We start from the raw sequence: 16,354 nt of genomic DNA, 5'->3' as shown, positions 1-16,354 counted from the left end.
ATGTCAACCATCACTGAAGGTCCTTCTTGCATGAATTCATTGTTATGATTTTGTGTGACATTGGAAGTCCTTGAAAAGACCATTGCATGAACAGGAGCCCATTGCAGTACACACACATGCATCCAACCTAAAGAAATCACAATGATTGCTGCCTCCATTGTCCCTAACAATTTGAGTACCATTGAAACCAGAGATTTTTCTGCCGGGAGCAGGTCCAGGACCTGTTTTTTTAGAACACAAAATCATTCTGGTGGAAGGTTTAAGGTCATAGTAATGGTATTTAGCTCTGCTAATAAAAACAGTATGTTGTGATGGCGACAAGGCAGATTTTTCTGAATGTATGGTAATTCCCAACTGACTGCAGAGGTTCAAAGTTGTGTCCCTTGCTTGTATGAGTTGATGCCTGATGGTAGCAGTGAGGAGCCAGTCATCTAGGTATGGAAACACCTGGAATCCCAAACGTCTCAGGTGAGCCATGACTACTGCCATGCATTTGGTGAACACTCTGGGGGCTGTAGTGAGACCAAAGGGCAGAATGCGAAACTGATAATGACTGGTTCCCAGCCGGAAGTGTAGATGATCCCTGGATGGCCTGTCCATTTTTATGTGGTAGTACACATCCTGGAGATCTACTGAGCACATCCAACTGTCTTTCCCTAAAAAGGGAAGTATTGACTGTAGCGTGACCATCTGGAATTTTGTCATTTTTACCAACTTGTTTAGTCTGCTGAGATCCAAAATGGGCCTCCAGTCCCCTGTTTTCTTTGGAACTAAAAAGAACCTTGAGTAACTTCTGGATCCTCTCTGGACTGCTGGGACTGGTTGGATGACTCTTTTTTCCAGCAACTTTGAATCTCTGTGGCTGCTTGTTCCTTGAGACTTGGTGGAACATCCAGGATTTTTCTTATGGGGGGGGAGAGTGACAAAGGGAATTGAGTATCCTATGGATATGATGCTTTCTACCCAGCTGTCTTTTAATATTTTAGCCAGGCATCTGCTACAAAGAAAAGCATCCCCCGACTGCCTCCAGAGATGGACAGGTGGGCCTCCTCTCAGGAGTGCTGATGGGGTTTCTCAGAGAACTGGTCTCTGTCACCCTGATTCTGTGGACACCCTCTGCCGCATGGGTAGCGTCTTCCATTATTACCCCCTCCTCTTCCTCTAGGGGGGTTCACCATGAGTGTCCTGGAAAGCTCCTTGAGTTTTACGGAACCACATCTTCTCTCCCTTCAGACCTTTGGGGTAAGGTCTGTTAAGGGTGGAAAAATGGACTCCGACAGCAGACAGAGACTTTCCGTCCTGCTCATTCCTGGTAAGTGTTTCCTTCACTTTGGGTCCAAAAAGGGATGAGCAAAATACAGTCCCTGCACGTAAGACACCTGCCAGGTCTCAAAAAGCAATTCAAAAAACAATGTAGACCAGCAGACAATGGTATCCTGATAAAAGATGATATTCTTTATTCTTTGTTATGCCATAAGGCACATGAAAAAGGCAAAACACCTACAGTACAAAATCCATGAAGAACAACAAGCAAAAAGGGATGAGCCATCGATAGGGGTGTTAATAAAGGATGACTTAAAGGGCTCAGCAAAGGAACATAAGCATCCAGGAATGTCTCCTAAGAACAATTCCTGTACCTGCTGCCCTACTCGTTCCAACATCTGCATACGAGACCAGACGCATGGAAGAGTTTACAAGAGAATTAAGGGTAGTGAGCTGGGAAGTTACCTTCTCTGAGACTCTCCACAGCTACAGAACCCTGCAGAGTATCTCCTAATTCTTTCAGAAGATCTCTTTGCAACCTAGTAAAGTGCACTAGATAGTTCAGTGATCAGAGAACAAAAGTCGGTGAACTAAACATGCGCTTACCATATCTGTCCATGATCCTAGAATCCTTATTAGGAGGATGGACAGATGTAGAAGTTTCTGACACTTCCTTCTTGGTTGCTGCCGCCACCACTATAGCTTCAATGGGCACTCCTTTGGTCAGGAAGGTCTTGTCCTGGGGGAAGTTATAAATTTATTAGGCCTCATAGGGACAGGCTCCATGGTATCCGGGGACACCCATGCCCTTTGAGAGATTAGCTCAATCAGCTCATCAAAGGATGGAGACACCCATGTGGTGGAGGGCTGAGACCCAAACACCTTCAGAAGGACTGACTCATCATCAGTAGGGTTAATGGACTTCCAGCCACCCCTCTGCTTAAGAATTTCCAAGATAATTGCAAAGTAGATATCCTCCGAGGGGGACCGTGGGGACCCTTCTGATTCATCTAAGTCAGTGTCTGAAGTAACGGATTCCTGTGGGGAGTCCAGATGCTTTCTCTTGCAAAGTCTCTTCCTGGGAACCTCTTCAGTGGGAACTTCTGGAGAGGTCTTGGAAGAGCAGGGTTCGCCCAATGGAGCTTCCTAAGGCTCAGGGTCTCTACACTTTAGAGGGATGTGTGATGTAGAGGTAGACACCGGTGCGTTAGGGGAAGGAGCTGCTGGTTCTGATGGTGTGGTTGTTGGAGTTGACAACACACTCCTCATGGCATCGAATGCCCCTCAGTTCCAACATGAAGAAACCTCTGTATCCGAAGAAATAGGAGAGTCCCTCAGCGCCAGAACTGCGGGCCATGAGCCCAAGGTAGGAACCGAGCTCAACTGAGCCGAGGCCCCGAAAGGCAAAGTTGGAACCAAAAAAATCAGTTCAACTAGCCTATCCAGACCCAATCAGTGAGTGAAGATCTCAGTGTGGTCGGACCCGACAGATGTAAAGCAGGCGTCGGTTCCAATGTCTCCACAATCATCAGCTCCAAGCACTCCAGCTCTGAAGCCTCGAGTCAGATCAGAGAAGGAACAGAAGACAATGGAAGGGTTTTTGTTAGTTCCAAAGTCCTAGGGATCGGTCCCAATAGAAGTTTGGCCAGCGCCAGTGTCTGCAGAAGCCTCTGCACCACACGAACCACATCCATATCTGACAGCCTGCTTGAAGACCAAGAAGATGGAATGGATGAAGCCACTGACTGCTATAATGGTGACTTTAAAGTAGGAGACACCGGCTCCAATACTGGGGACCGGCTCCTAACTGTAACAACAGTTGGCTCCAAAGGTGGTGGAGCCAATGTTGAAGACTTATCTGTTCTGGATTTGCTGGTCGATGGACGCTTACTCGGCTCTGACAAACCCGAAGAAGATTTAGAAAGTTTGTCACAGTTGTCCTTGTCCAGTTCCTGTTGAAAAGAGGATTTTAAAAGACCTCTATCAATCAATTTCCTTTTACACTCATGTAACACCCTAGCACTAAATGAGTGGCACATAGAGCAAACCTCTTAGAGATGAACCTCCCCTAAACAATAAACACAAGTAGAATGTCCATCTGTTATGGCCCACATTTTGGGCACTTCTTGAACCCAGACGTGGATTGCTTAACCTCTTTTTGTTGTTGAGACATGTCTCACAGGTAGCACCTATAGCAAAAACACACACAAATTTACAGTATGTAAGCCTTGTATAAAGAAATATGCTTGTAAAACACACCAAAGAACTATTAAACAACTACCTAACTACTAGGCCATAAACCTTGGGCTTGGGAACACAACAGCAATGAACCCTCTAATTTAAATGGGTTCCTCAGCACACACTAAAAGAAATGAACACCAAACAAGTCTTGAAATATAATAGGCTTTGAATAACACTAGATAATTTAAACGACTAAGGTAGGAAGATATTAAAGGCCTAAAAACATGGCCAGAAACAGACTACTAGCATACACTCACTCAGACTAATTTACTACCTATAACATAACAAGATAAAGAAAACTTATTCACTACAATACCTAACTACTCTAAGACAAAATTTTAAGCAAATATTGAGAAAATATCAAATATAAAAGTTTGACTGGCCAGAGATTAGTGAAGCACTCCCGATCTGTTGCAGCAGCAAACGGGATCTGAGGGAAGCATCAGTGCATCATGGGATAGGGAGTAGGCCACAAGCTGGTTGAAGACCTCGAGCTTTTGCATTTGGCCTGTCCTCCAAACCCATCAGCAAGAATGGACGGTGAGATAAAACATCTTCACATCTGTGGTTTCCTTCACAGAATTCAAACCGAGGAAAGATAGGCAGTATTCTTTTGTCAACCTGATGATAAGTCTTTCAAAGGTACCCAATTCAGAATAACTGATTGAAAGAGCAGAGCTAGAAATGAAAGGAATTATGTCTTACACCAGATGTCTAGTGACTTCATAGGTAGTTATACAGCACTTAATATAAGCCTACTCAATCCACCAGGCTCAACTTAATAAGACTCAATGCAGTAGTTGTCAACCAAGCATGACATATCCAGGCCAGACAAAAGAATAAGGGATATTAATAATACACACCACTTGAACAAATAACTGTGAGTAAAAGGCACAGCTCTTGCATTGGATGAAATTAACAGATCATGAGATGGTGACTAGCCAAACTTCAATCGACAAGTAAGAACAGTTACATTTATTTATCCTTTGTTGACTGTGTTAGTCTCAAGAGGCTAGTGGCTTCTTTTCAGGGGGGTCCCAAGGTAATATTTACACTACTAAGGGACATTTGGTCAGGGCATCATGCAACTTCCCCTACTCGTTGTTGTTGCAAGTAGGACCAATTTTGCATGAGCACTTCCTGTTTCCATTCCAGGCACAGTGGCAGATGGGAGAAACAGGGAGGCAGATAGAAGAGAGAAGGAGATAATGGAGTGGTGAGAGAAACAGAGAAGAAAGCCAATATCAAGTCTAGAGAATGCGTGCAGTGTTCTGAGATGTTTCAAAGAAATTTGTTTGATGGAGATAAGTCGGCAAATTATGGATGTATAACTACAACCCTTCAGTTGGGAAGGTTATGGGATGATTTACTTAAAGAAATGGTGGTGCAAAATGATCCAGAAAAATGAAGATGTTTCCTGGGGGGCATTATGAAAAAAAATAATAAAGGAGGATATAGAGACAATACTGAACAATAGTGGTGATAAGGAAAAGAAAATATAAGTAGAGAAAGTAAAAGAAGGCAAAGGGGGAGTAGCTAAAAAAAAGGCAGAAGAAAATGAAACATTAAAGTATGTGGTAATGATTCAAAGTAAAGAAGACAAAGAACTGGATAGGTATGAAGTGTGGGACAATTTAATAGCTCATTTGGGTGTAAAAGCACATGAGGTAAGAAAATTTATTTTTATTAACAAAGAGACGTTTTGTGGCATTATATTTGAAACTTGTTTTTTTCTATGGAAATTTTTCTTGTAGAATATGAAAAAAGAAAGACTGCAACCCATGGAATCTTTATGTGATAAAATAATTTAACAGGGAAAGAAAAAAGAAAATACATGTACAATTTTGAACACAGGTGGAAAGAGAGAGAGACTTTCAAAGGACATTTGAAAACTTTATATAAAGAAGTACTGGACATTGCAAAAGTTTATGATAAAATGGGTTTATGAACTGGTAGAATTAATTGTAATATTGTGTTAAAAATAGAAAGAGAAAAAAACTGTACATTAGCTAAGCATGATGTGGAGGACAATATGGTTGCCATAAATACTGAGGATGACCCAAAACATGTTTTTTTTTTTTTTGTGGAAAAGAAAGACTTTTGATAAGTATATGTGACAAAAATTTTATATTTATGGGAAAATGGCATATGATGCAAAAAATGTGAATTGAAATGTTATAAATGTAACAAAAAAAGAAGTTATATACTTACAATAGCAATACATCTGTGTTGTTCATTTTTGGTCTTCCTCAACATGTGGGCTGGGATCCAACTTGGATGCTTTCTTACAGCTCATGGATACTGCAATCTCTCAAGCTCCTCCCTTACCCATAACATAAAAGTCCCCCTCTTTCCCTAGATCTTGTTTGCTGACCTTTATTGTATATAGCAATGATATTAAAGGTTTTATTTTGAAAGTCACTATCTGGGGCTTAAAAAACAGGAACTTCAGTTCCTTTAATAATTTTCTGTTCTTCCAGAAATCATCAAGAGAAAAAGGCAGGGGGCTGGAGGGAGGGGAGTTGAAGAAGAATGAAAATGGACAACACAGATGGAGTGTTATGGTGTATACATAACTTCTTTATCTGATGTAAATTTTCATTCATTCCTCAGCATGTGGGACAGAGTCCCAGCTACTTTATTCCCGGGTGGATATTCCTGAGTACTGTTGAGCTGAGGGCTGCTCTTCCCTTAGAGATCAGATCTAACTTGTAATGAGTAATAAAGGTATGAGGTTTAGCCCACATTGCAGCCGCACAAATATCATCCATGGAAGACCTGCATAGAAAAGGTGATGAAGTTGCTTTGGACCTGGTTGAATGAGCACTTAAGGGCTTTGGTAAGGCCAGGCAAAACTTGTTATAAACAAAGGATATGTAGTCAGTTACCCATTTTGACAAAGTTTCTTTGGTAACTGGTTCTCCCAATTTCATTTTTGAAAAGGATACAAATAACCGATCTGATTTTCTAAACTTCTCACCTGTGAATACAGAAATGTAATTATCTGTGGACATCTAATAAATGTAAAACATAATCTTCTTTGTTTGAAAAATTTGAAAAGAACACAGGGAGGTTAATGGACTGATTAATGTTAGATTCTGACATCACCCTAGGAAGAAAGGAAGGATGCAATCTTAAGGACACCCTATCCTTATGAAATATTAAATAAGGAGACTTGGAGGATAAAGCCTGAAGCTGTGAAACTTCCCTAGCTGACGTTATGGCTATCATAAATATAGTTTTCCAAGTCAAATATGGCAGCTAGATGAATTCTAATTGTAGATGTTGAGGCTCCCAGTTGAAATAAGGTGGCTAAGTATTCCTGGATATAATCAACTGGTCCCAAGAAAGGATCAATGCCATTTGTACCGGACCAAATAGAGAATCTTTTCCATTTGTTTAGGTAAATTTTCCTAGTGGACAGTTTATGGGAAGCCAGAAGTATCTTCTACACTGGAGAGGACAAGCTGTCCTGCCTGGCATTTTCTGGAATTGGAGAAACCAAGCTGCCAGCTTGAGATGTTGAAGGTTGGGAGCCACCAAGCCCTGAGGGTGAGATAGCAGGTCCAGAGTTGGATCCAGAGTCCACGGGCGGTGAACCATGTGAGGCCAAATAAAGGGAAGCCAGACTTGATGGGGCCAGTAAGGTGCAATGAGAATCACTTTGCTTCTCAACTGTTGGGCTTTCCTCAGAAACTGGGGAATTAGTGGAATTGAGGGAAAAGCATACAGAAGTCCTGGGGGCCAATCATGAAGAAGTGCATATCTTGGTGACTCCCAGCGAGGGGGGATTAGGGCAAAGTAGCTGCTGCATTTGTGGTTTATGCGAGAGGTGAACAGGTCACAGCAAGGCTGACTCCATTGATGAAAGATTCTCGTCGCTACATTGGGATTGAGAGACCACTTATGAGGCAGAAGGATACAACTGCTTAGTTTGTCCACAATCACGTTGGAGTTCCCCGGGATATGCGCTGCTGTTATAAAGAGGTAGGAGGCAACTGCTATTGCCAAACTCTTAGGGGCTTCCCGACATAGAGGGTAGGATCTAGTTCCCCCCAGTTTGTTGATATACCAGACTATGGACATGTTGTCTGATTGGATAGCAACTGTCCCTGATGGAAGGACAGACTGAAACGCTTGCAACACTAAAAGCACTGCCCTCAGTTCTAAGACACTGATGTGCAAATTGGTCTCTTGCAGAGACCAAGTGCCTTGGACAGTCTTCCCCAGAAAATGCCCCCCCCCCCACCCCACCCTATCTGGGAAGCATCTGTGGTCACTACAGCCTTGGGCTGAGAGGGAGAAAAAGGACAACTCCATAAATTTTCTTCTGGCTTCATCCACCAAGATAAATCCATTTTGCAGCGATTTGTTATTAAGACTGGATGGGACATGGGGTGTGTTAGAAGTAACCACTGTGATGCTAAGAGCCACTGAAGCAGCATCATGTGATATCTCACTAGGGGAACTAATGTTATTACTGCTGCCATGGATCTCAGAAGTTGTAGTACCAGAGGAACTTTGTCTTGGGAGAGGATTATTTGAAGTTGCGATCTTAGCTTTAACAACCTGTGATGAGGAAGGGAGGCCACACAGGATATTGTATTTAACCTTGTTCCTATGAATTCCAGGTCCTGCTTGGGAGATAGTTGTGATTTTTCTTTGTGGATTGAAATACCTAAGATTTCGGCAAGATGTAGAACAGCCTATGGCGCAAAGCAGCAGATGCCTGGAGGGGGCAATGAGGAGACAGTCATCTAGATAAGAAATGGAGATATCTTCTGGAATGTTTGTCCATCTTTATGTGGTAATATGCATCCTGAAGCTCTATAGAGCACATCCAATCATCCTTCTAGAAATATCTTGAGAAGCATCTGGATCCTATTTGGTCTAGTAGGACTGCTTATATGACTCTTTTTTGAAGCAACTTTTGAATTTCTAGTGCTGCTAGATCCCTCTGACTGGGTGGAACAGTGGAGATTTGGGGTTTGGGGAAAAGACTGAAGGGAATGCAGTAACCTCTGGTGATTATTGTCTTCACCCAGGAATCTGATGTTACTGTGAGCCAGGCTGAATAGTGCAGATAAAATTTTCCACTGACTGCTTCCAAAGGTATGCAATTGGGCCTCTGCTCAGGAACGCTGGTATGGTTGTCCAAAAAAGGAATCTCTGGAACCCTGGTTACATGAATCCCTTCTGCCATGGGAGGGGCATCTTCCAAAAGAGCTCCCCCTCTGCCTTGGGGGGAATACTCACCACATGTGTCCTGAAAAGGCTCTTGGGTCTTCTTGAACCACATTTTTCTACTCCTCTGATTCCTAGAGTAAGGTCGTTGTGGAGTGGAAAAATGCATGCCTACAGCGGAAAGGGTCTTCTGGTCCTTTTCACACCTGGCTAATGTGTCTCTAACTTTTAAGCCAAACACTGAAGTAGCATTGACAAAGAAAGACACTCACACAAGCACATCCAGGTGTGGCACCTAATGGCAATGCCTGTACCCTCTGCTCTAGATGTCCCTTCAGCTGTATGCCCAATAAGCCGCATGCATGAATTCAAGATCAACTCCAAAGTGGCAAGCTCTGAGGCAAACTTATCTCGAACCTCGTCAGACACAGCTCCTGCTAGGGTGTCTGAAAGCTCAGTTATCAGATTCCTTTGGAGTCTAGTGAAGTGTGCCAAAAAATTCAAGGACTGAATAGTAAAGGTCAATGAAGCAAATACCCGCTTCTCAAATCTGTCCATTGTCCGTGACTCTCAGTTAAGAGGATGGACAGTTGAACTCTCTTTGACGAATTCCTTTTTGGTGGCCACCGCCACCACCATGGCATCCACTGCTAGACCCTTAGACAAATGGGGTTGATCCTCTAGGGCCGAAAGAATCTTATCCGATCTACAGGGAATAGGACCTATGGTGTCAGAAGCCTTCCATGCATGCTGAATGATCAATTTGATTAGTTCGCCGGCGGGCAGGGTCACCCAAGAAGTAGATGGACAGCACAAAAAGCTTGCAAGAAAACAGATTCCTCAGAAGATGGGTTTGAGGACTTCCAATCACCCTCTGTTTTAATATTTCCAGGATGTCTCCAAAGGAGACATCTTCAGGGGGTGACAGTGGGGACCCTTCTCTTTCATCATAATCTGTATCCTCAGTGACTGATTCTTCTGGAGAATCCAGGTGCTTCCTCTTGCATGATCTCTTACAGGGTGGCTCCTCAAGGGGAAGTTCTGAGGAAGACTCTGAAGAGGGGGGACCTTGAACTAGGGTATCTTGCTGCTCTTGTCCCCGCTGTCCAGGCTTAGCAGATTGTGGCAGCTGCGAACAGGAGGGAACAAAAATATGGCACTCTGACTGGGATGGAACCAACTGGGAGCCTGCTGAGGCTAAAGCTCTCTCCATAATCTGGAAGGCAGCCCCACCTGAAGAGGGATGGGAGCCTGTAGCCGAGAAATACAACCCCGGAACCAGGGTCACACCCCACTCCGATAAGCCGCCTTCCAGAGTAGGAGCTGAGAGAAGACTTGAAACTACCATGGTCCCAAGAGCCACAGATGGCACCAGAGAAACAATTGGAGCCGGTCCAAGGATCTCAGAACTGATAGCCAAATCTTGGTCCCATGGGTGCGATGGTTCTGAAGGAGCCAAAGACCACAGAATAGCTTCTGGTGCCAAGATGAGATCCACCATCAGCACCAAGGCAGTTGGCACCAGGAGTGTTGAAGCAATGGGCTCCAAGACCTGGGAGGAGGTTGAAGGAGGAATATATGTAGGAGTCCTGGGAAAGTAAACCACAGCTCCAGGAGGGAGGGAGATCTGTGAGGGTGCAGGAAGGCCTCTGACTGCTAAAAGCTGGTCTACTAATCTGACTACATCCAATTCTGATAGACTCCTGGAGGAACGGATTGACATTCCCAAAGGAGACTCTGGTCTGTCCACAAAGGGACTCAGCTGCTGACCCAAAAAAGGGGTCTATTGAAGAGACATATCTAGTCTAGGGAATACTTAAAACATTGACCTTCGGCCCCATGGTCTGTTGTATAGAGGGAGACGATGTAACCGAATGGGTAGATGTAACTATTGTTAGTGTCAGATAGGTCGTCGGCGCCGAAGTCATGGTCTGTGTTGAAAGTGGGTAGAGTTGGTTCAATAGTTGATGTCAAAGATGCTAATTTAGTTGTCTTCAGTGCTGGAGCAGAAGATAGTGACGTTTTTTGTATTTTTGCCTTCTGTTCCAAAGAAACAGTCGGAACATGGGATTTTTGAGATTTGGAGTCATGTACCTTAGGGGAAGACAGTACTGAATGGCTCCATTTTTTTGCCTCAGACTTTGGAGATTTTGAAGTCTCTGCCTCAGACAGAGCTTCACCAAAGGGACACTTTAACAAGCCTTTTAGAATTAATTTATTCTATCTCTCTGCAAGAGTTTGGGTACTAAAGCCCTTACAGATATCACAAGCAATTTCCAAATAAGGGACACCTATACAGTAGGCACAAGAAAGATGCCCATCAGAATTGGGCATCTTTCTGCCACAGTCCTTACACTGTTTAAACCTGGAGGTCACTTTTTGTTTTTCTGCCATGTCATCCAGTTAGTGACACACGACACGGACACACAGACACACATAGGAAAAAGGAGGAAAAGAAAGGTTATTGAAGGAGATCAATTAAATATCTAATTTTTTTTTTTTTTTTTAAAGATATACCAACTATGATGTTTGGAGAATACTCAAACGGGTAAAGGACGGGAAAGAAAAGCACAAGAAAAATATCAACAATGGTATTAAGGATTACCAGCAGTAAGAGGGAAGAAGAGGCCCATTACCAACAATGGTAAAAGAGAATTACTGTGAGGTAAAAAAAAGGGGATAGAAAGTTCCAGAAAGGTCACTCACATGAAAAAGTCTTAAACGACACTAACTAGTAAGGAATTACACAGTTTTAAACTATTATAATCAGATTAAGAAGAAACTTTTTAAGCACTTAGCTGACAGCATCAACTGACGTGTCCAATTTTCTACTCAGCAAACAAGATCTGAAGGTAATGGGAAGAGAGGCAGTATGGCTAGAGCCTTAGCTCGAGTGTTTTTGGCTGGCGTGAGCTTTGTATAACGGCCGAGTTGATTCCTAGGGATCGGAACCGAATCCATCAGTCAAGAATGAATGAAGATTGGCAACATCAGATGGTAACTTTTAGATATCAAAGAAAAGAGTAACTATATAGTCTACATTGTAACTTCTTGAGATGATAGAAGCCTAGATTTATTATTTATTTATGTGTTTATTTATTTTCATTTGTTTACTGGGAAAATCCAGCTGGGCAAACAAGCTCCTTTTCAGAGGAGGAACTGGGAGAAAAGCTCTACAAGAAATAATAACAGTAACACATATGCAACAGCCAGAGTACACAGGCAACAAGATTCAAACCATAAACTAAGTAAATGAGCTACAGCACACATTTACGGAAGGAAGTAATTTATCAAGAGTATGAATGCTATATATGCATGAAAAAAAAACAGGGAAGAAAAGAAGCAGGGATAGAAAATGGATGAAGCAGTGGGTATTTGAGGAAAATAGTACTCTGCTGATTCTGGACATCAGTACATACGTGCAGGGAAAAAAAAAAATATATATATATATATATATATATATATATATATATATATATAAAGCATCAAAATATAGTTTACAAAATTCTAATAATCTGAAGTATCAAAACTATTTAAGTAAAAAAAAGCACAAAGTGTTCATTGAAACACTGGGTAGTATAGGATGAAAGCCATCTTCAGTGCAGAAATAAATGTTACAAGAATAGAACAAATGAAGTGCAACAATGCTGCAGTGTTCACTAGTACTCCAGATTCCAAAGTGAACATTAAAATCTGTTTAAGAGGTATCACCTTCTTGCAGAGTAACATTTGCAGTAAAACATCAAAGGATATTTCTTATTTAATATTTTGAGCTTCACTTCCACCATTTACGGTCCAGAAGAAATTCCAACCAAAAACGACAATGAGTCTGACAAGGAAAATGAATGCTGCCTCGATGCAAATGAGGATAGAATATAATTTCCTGTATGACACAAATCTTGCTGCATAGTCATCTAATTTACAGGACCTCAGAGTAATTAATGATATTTTCTTTACTACAATCTAAACAAAAAGCGAGGACATGTCTTTTTGAATTAATAATGGCCTGCAACTGAAGAATGAGATCTTTGTTCCTATTTTTATTGCAGGAAAATGTTTGTCAGGTCAGGAGTAACATGTTTATTTTAGAGACAAGGTATTGTTGGTGGGGATGGATAGGGTGGGGGTGGAGTCTGAAATGACAGAGCACTCAAGTGCCACAGATCAGATGCAGCAGGGAAAAAAAATGGAACCTGCCATCACAAGACTACAAAGGATTACATAAAGCAAAAGATAAAGTTGAGTGATGTTAAGACATATGGCTATCATTACTGAAAGATCAATGAGTATGAGGTGTAGGGTAACTACTGTGATATAAATGTAGGTCCATACAGATGTTATATATGGTTGAGTAACAATTTTATATACTGGATATCCTGAGATTACTAGATGAAAACAGACAATTGTTTTTGCTAGGCCATGTGATATACTTGCCATTGATTTGTCAGTTAGTGACTTGCAAAGTATTAGTTACTCTTCTGAGCTGCTAGCCACTGTTAATGAAGTCTCAGCCTTTTCTTTGGCCTGAAAATAAAATTAAATTATTCTAAAGTAGTGTTACCAACTGTCCCACTTTGCGAGGGACAGTCCCTCTTTTGGCAGTTGTGTCCTGCAAAAAAATTTAAAAAAATGGCAAATGTCCTGAGATTTTAGGACAAAAATATTTCCAATATTTTCTTTAATAGTTGCATAAAACAGTTATTTTGTATCTGGAACATCTAAATGTTATATGAAACAGAATAATCAACTCAAATGCTAAAATAATAAGCTTTTATTTTGGCAAAAAAGTTAAGTTCTGTCCTTTGTACTGGCCGTGGGTATGTTTTGCCTTGTAAAATCTGACGTTTCTACAAAAATGTCCCACTTTGGGCATTTGAAAAGGTGGCAACCCTATTCTAAAGGAGGGGTCTGACAAGAACAATATATGAAGAACCTTCCCCTTCTCCATGGAAAGGTCTAAAGTTATCTCTGATTCTGTTTAAATTATTGGAATCAGATTGTTTGCTCAGTAAATAAGGTAGGCAGTAAATGCTTAACACAATCTCATTTTTTTCTTCTGCTACATCCTCTTCTACCTTCATACACCAGATAATTTTCACAGAATAATGTCAAAGATAATGCATTTCTAATGTGTATTTCACACAAACGTCCGGGAAAAATGAATAACTAATACCTGCCTGAAGCAATGCTATCACTTACTGCACCTTCTCAACCATCAAGGCAGCTTAAATTAAGACTGACATTTTATTTACCTTTTTTCTCATAATTCCAGTTTCTCCCTTTAACCGCAGGTTGGATTCCTTTTCATCCCGTAGCCGACGTTCATATTTGATTTTGATGTCCTGGATTTCACGGTCTCCATCCTCTTCTATTTGCTTCTTTGTCTCATCAAACTCCCGTAGATGTTGTCGTAGTTCATCCTGAGACTAGAGCAAAAGATTAAGAAAATACATTTTCAGTAGGTGTTGGTTTCAATAACTTTATTTTGACAGCTGCTTGAGCGTGAGTATACTCTCCATTATTGTATTTATCTATAGTCCAGCAGGTGAAATAATGCAACAACTACCAATAAATCCAGTTCTCAAGTCTCTTGTACTACTTACAGAATCCAGAAAATAACCAAGAAAAGTTTTTGCTGCCATACACACAAATTATTTATATTTTTTAATTCAAATGCTAAGCAAGTAAAAGGAATTGCTAACTTTTTAACTGCAGTGCAAGTGCTAATTTATGTTTTTTCTCTCCACTGCCTGCTGACCATCAGCCTTTGTTATGGATCCCCATGATGGCAGCCAACTGTATAAGCTGTTATGTGTGCATCCATTATGGTTTTCTCTTTAATGGTGGTAACCCCACTTCCAGTGGATTCATTTAGGTACTCACATCATTGTAGTGGCATCCTATGCTTTCTACATCTCAACATCACAAGCTTGAAATTGCCAAGCCTATGCATCTTGGTCCTATTACCACTGTGCAAATGCAAGCCTCTGCTTGGATAGTAACAATCGGCCATCTGGAATGACTATCTCCTTTCTCCCAGGATTGGACAGTCAGAATAAGCTAATCACATGAACCCTCACCTGCCCAGCTCTTCCAGTCCTTGAGCTGCTAATCAGTCTCAGATTATAAGGCCCATCCATAGTCAGGGCTTTATTCCACTGCATCAGCTAAGGTCCAAGATATTTTGGTACCTGCTAGCAGTGCCTTAGTTTCAAGTGCTGAGATAACCTAGTTTTACCTATATTTTTCATTGGAAAAATCATACAATGGGTAGCTTCAAAAATAAAAACAGAAGTCCCAGCCTTCAAATTAGTTCAGAGTTAAATGCTTCACTAACATAATTAATGAGCAAATAAAACAATTACCATAAACTAAACTAAATAAAATGCTACCCTAACATTAATTCAGAAGTAAAACAGCATGATACTAATACTGTTTCTTTTCCTTCCCTAAAATACTACTACTTCTTCTTTTGGCTTTTCCTGGTTAGGGGTCATCACAGCGGAACAACAGTCCGCAGAACAATTGGCAGTGGAGTTTTACAGTGTCGAGTTGCCAGCCCGGTGCCCAACCTTCCACTGAAGGCACACAGACTCACACCTATGGCCAATTTAGAGTGTCCAATCCACCTACAGCATGTCTTTGGGATGTGGGAGGAAACTGGAGCATCAGAAGGAAACCCACGTGACCGCAGGGAGGACATGAAGACTCCGCACAGAAGGCACCCCAGCCGAGAATTAAACCAGAGAACCTCTTTCTGTGAGGCAGCAACACTAACTGCTGCACCACCGCGGGCACCTTCCTGCCCTAAAAGACTATAGTACGTTATATCTAGCCAATCCATGACATGTGCCTTTGTAGCAAGAGAGGAGTTATCAGCTGTTTAGGTAAAAATGCTGCATGTGCTTATCACCAGTCTCTTGTAGAGTAGGCAATATTATATGACAGATTTTACTCCACAGGGGTTTGTACCAAAAATGCTCAAATAATCAGATGGTTAATTCTATGAGCAATTTAAAAAAATACACGTTCACAGTAAAGATAAGACTAGATCACAGCAGCAGGTGTGACAGGACAGCAAAAAGGAACCAGTGTTCTGTTCAGTAGGAAAACAGTATACCTGTTGTTTCAGAATGAGGCAAAGGTATCTAACAAGCCGCAATGACTAAACAGCAAAGCTAAATTAAGACTCTAAGAGCCAGACAGTAACACATAAAAGCTGCTTTCAAGGGGAAACAATATATTTACTATGTGAGAGTGGAGCAAAGTTCTGCATATCATTTAAAAATCACACAATAATGTGAATTGCCTAATAATACAAGGGGTAAAAAAGTCAAACATCAAAGGCTGCTTTTAGTAGAAAGTAATATATCTGCAACAGATGATGGTGAAGTGTTACTGGCTGTAGTATAGCATAAGTACTATAATGCAGTCTGTCTTATAAAAATGAAGACTAGATAGTAACATATCAACAGCTATGTTCAGTGAAAAAGTATTATCTTTGTTTGTGACTGGGACAAAGACTTGGTATTTATTTGGTAGCAGTCATACAGTACTGTAAATTGACTGATAAAACACCACAGACCAAACGTAAATACAACAAAGGCTGTTTTGCTGAAGAAGCAAACACTTGCTATATGTGAGTGCATTTGCTGGCTGTGATGCG

The 16,354-nt window shown here is 41.4% G+C and overlaps 1 protein-coding gene across 1 annotated transcript in view; it reads right to left on the bottom strand.

The window, feature by feature from the left end:
• The window catches only part of CFAP57 (cilia and flagella associated protein 57), a 1,240,893-nt gene that overhangs the window by 375,071 nt on the left and 849,468 nt on the right, over positions 1-16,354 (bottom strand). The window contains exon 16 of the mRNA XM_044085374.1: positions 13,941-14,114. Within this exon, the coding sequence (XP_043941309.1) occupies positions 13,941-14,114 (174 nt within the window). The remainder of the gene's footprint in view (positions 1-13,940; positions 14,115-16,354) is intronic.

Source organism: Protopterus annectens, chromosome 10.part0, assembly GCF_019279795.1.
Source record: "Protopterus annectens isolate FY-2018-M chromosome 10.part0, PAN1.0, whole genome shotgun sequence".
Taxonomy (NCBI): Eukaryota; Metazoa; Chordata; order Ceratodontiformes; family Protopteridae; genus Protopterus; species Protopterus annectens.
Note: the sequence above shows the minus strand (reverse complement) of the source record. Positions and strands in the feature narration are given on the sequence as shown.